At 48.2% G+C, this 2235-nt stretch overlaps 1 protein-coding gene across 1 annotated transcript; it reads right to left on the reverse strand.

The window, feature by feature from the left end:
- Positions 1-92: 92 nt before the first annotated feature.
- Positions 93-1927, reverse strand: EI90DRAFT_3090342 (WD40-repeat-containing domain protein). The gene is made up of 6 exons (XM_039062327.1): positions 1641-1927; positions 1289-1587; positions 972-1231; positions 768-916; positions 642-718; positions 93-588 (listed from the first exon to the last, which is right to left on the reverse strand). Exons 1-6 carry the CDS (start codon positions 1908-1910, stop codon positions 480-482), a joined length of 1164 nt encoding a protein of 387 aa, XP_038908578.1. The 5' UTR covers positions 1911-1927; the 3' UTR covers positions 93-479.
- Between the last annotated feature and the right edge of the window lie 308 nt (positions 1928-2235).

The following is a 2235-nucleotide window of genomic DNA, read 5'->3' on the forward strand; positions in this document are numbered from 1 at the left end:
TCTTGGACACGACGGACACAATTTCGGCCAACTCCGCCACAACACAAAACGCGAGACAACGCACTTAATCATTTACAGATCAAAGTCACTTGGTCAAAAAGCGCTGGACCAGCATTCAACGAACAGTGATATCGTGCTCAGAAGCTCGTCAGACCACTGATAACACCACGTCCTCACCATTTACATCACACACCTCGCTTGTTTTCCGAATGAGCAAATGCCCTCAAAACTATAAGAACATATTTTCGCTTCACTGAACGCTACTGACCTCCCCCCATCATAATAAACCAGAGTCCCCAAGGTGTAAGACTAACGGGCATCTGTCGTGCCGACCTGCTCCTGCCAATTGTTTCAGTTGCCAAAGATGTTGTGAAACCCAAATGTGTCGATTCGACACAGTAATCCAACATTATAATCCATACAATTCAACAGGTAGATGAACGACCAGATTTGCGTCAAGAAGAGGGCACTCGCGATTGCTAATCTTCGGGCGGACCCCACAAAATGCATCGACCACTCGCGTTTCCGCTGACTGCTCGCTCAGCGATGCAGGGATGGGAGGCCGTCACGGCCTGTACAGCCGTCACCCTAAGAAATCACAATTAGTTGGAGTACCACACACTCAGAGACCACATCATCACTTTGAGCGATCCGCGAGCCTCACAATCTCCTCTCCGTTGTACGCAATGACATCCAATGACTGATCCATCGATCCGACCTAGAAAACGTTCGACATCAGTCATTCCGGGGATATTGTATGAACTAACAGTGAAGTGGGATGGTTCATTGGGATTCTGACTCCACTGAGCTTTCAGCACCGTCAACCAACGTCCAGTTTGACAGTTATGTGCTTTTTGGATTGGTCGGGGAAACTTTAATTTCTCTCCCGATGAGAGCCAAGCATCTAGATTCCAAACTTATTCCGCGCCGGTCAGTGAGAAGTGGTGGCTCCAGATATGAATGCGACTAACTTCTCAAATTATCATCATAACACGTTGTCACTATTTTCCTCCCTCGAGGGTCCCAAAAAGCTGAGCTGACACTGTATTTATGCTCAAATTGCCCGAGTATACAGCCCCGACCAGGTTTTGATGAAAGGAAATCTGTGACGGCTTCGTGATCTGCTTCTAGGACGGGAGGCGGTTTCACTTTAAGCGAGCTGGGGCCGTCATCATCACCCTCAACAAGTGCTCCGGTTTCGATTAACATAAGCTTTCGAACGTCCCATATTCTGCCATTAGAGGGGCAAGTTGAGGTCCACAGCACTAGTAGCATTGCTGACGCTTACTTCAGAGAAAGATCGTTGCTCGCGGTGCATATAAAATGACTCCTTCCAGCAGCAGGATTGATGCTGACACAACCAATCTTCAATTTAGCGTTCACTTGTCTCCGTGATCGGCTGCCTTCCCGGAGGTCCAAAAAGCTTAGTCCGCCATCAGCGTCGGAAATCCATATTTCATTCCCACGTGGCGCGATATCAAAGGATGTGAGAAGTGTCGAAGTTGAGGCAAGAGAAAAGAGCTCAGTAGATTGCCCAGATGTAAAGGAGGTCACACGCAGCGTGGAATCATAGGATGTCGTAAAAACCTATGTAACTGAATAAGCCGAGCGATTCCCATCCACATGCGCTTTTAACTCACACTATGTGCATCGGTCGGGCTGAATTTGATGCAAGATATCGAGGTTTTTGGCGATCTTGGCCAATGAGGCTGTAAACGCCAATATCTTCCTCCTTCTCGCGTATCGTCATATTTATCCTCTTCGTTCTCTTCGGATGGCGCCAGCGCATCCCAAATACCAAACTGGCCATGCTTATCCCCAACAAAAATGAGATCTTTCGTTTTCTCTGGGTGGTAAGCCATGGAATAAATTCTCTCCCTCGAAACCTTGGCTCGCGATCGCACGACCATGCGGCCAAGTCTTTTCCTAAGATCATTGATATCAGGATCGCTGCCCCGTAGCTGAGACTTCTCCGCAATATTGCGAGAGTTCCGTAGTCGTGTTTCGACAGAATGCACGTCATTGCAGGCAGTTTCGAGAGTATCCCTTAATGATGAGATTGATTCCTTTGTATCGTCCTCGTCGCCGACAAGATCATCCAGAGACAGATTTCCATGGCGCGGACGCCTCGCTACGCGTTCGAGCTCTAGCACGGCAAGTCTCTCCTCTTCTTCGCGTTTCCTCTTTGTTTCCAGCTTTTCCTACAAAAAAGACAAGCGACGTTGAGAGATACAC

Source organism: Cantharellus anzutake (assembly GCF_015039405.1).
Source record: "Cantharellus anzutake strain C23 chromosome Unknown EI90scaffold_151, whole genome shotgun sequence".
NCBI lineage: Eukaryota > Fungi > Basidiomycota > Agaricomycetes > Cantharellales > Hydnaceae > Cantharellus > Cantharellus anzutake.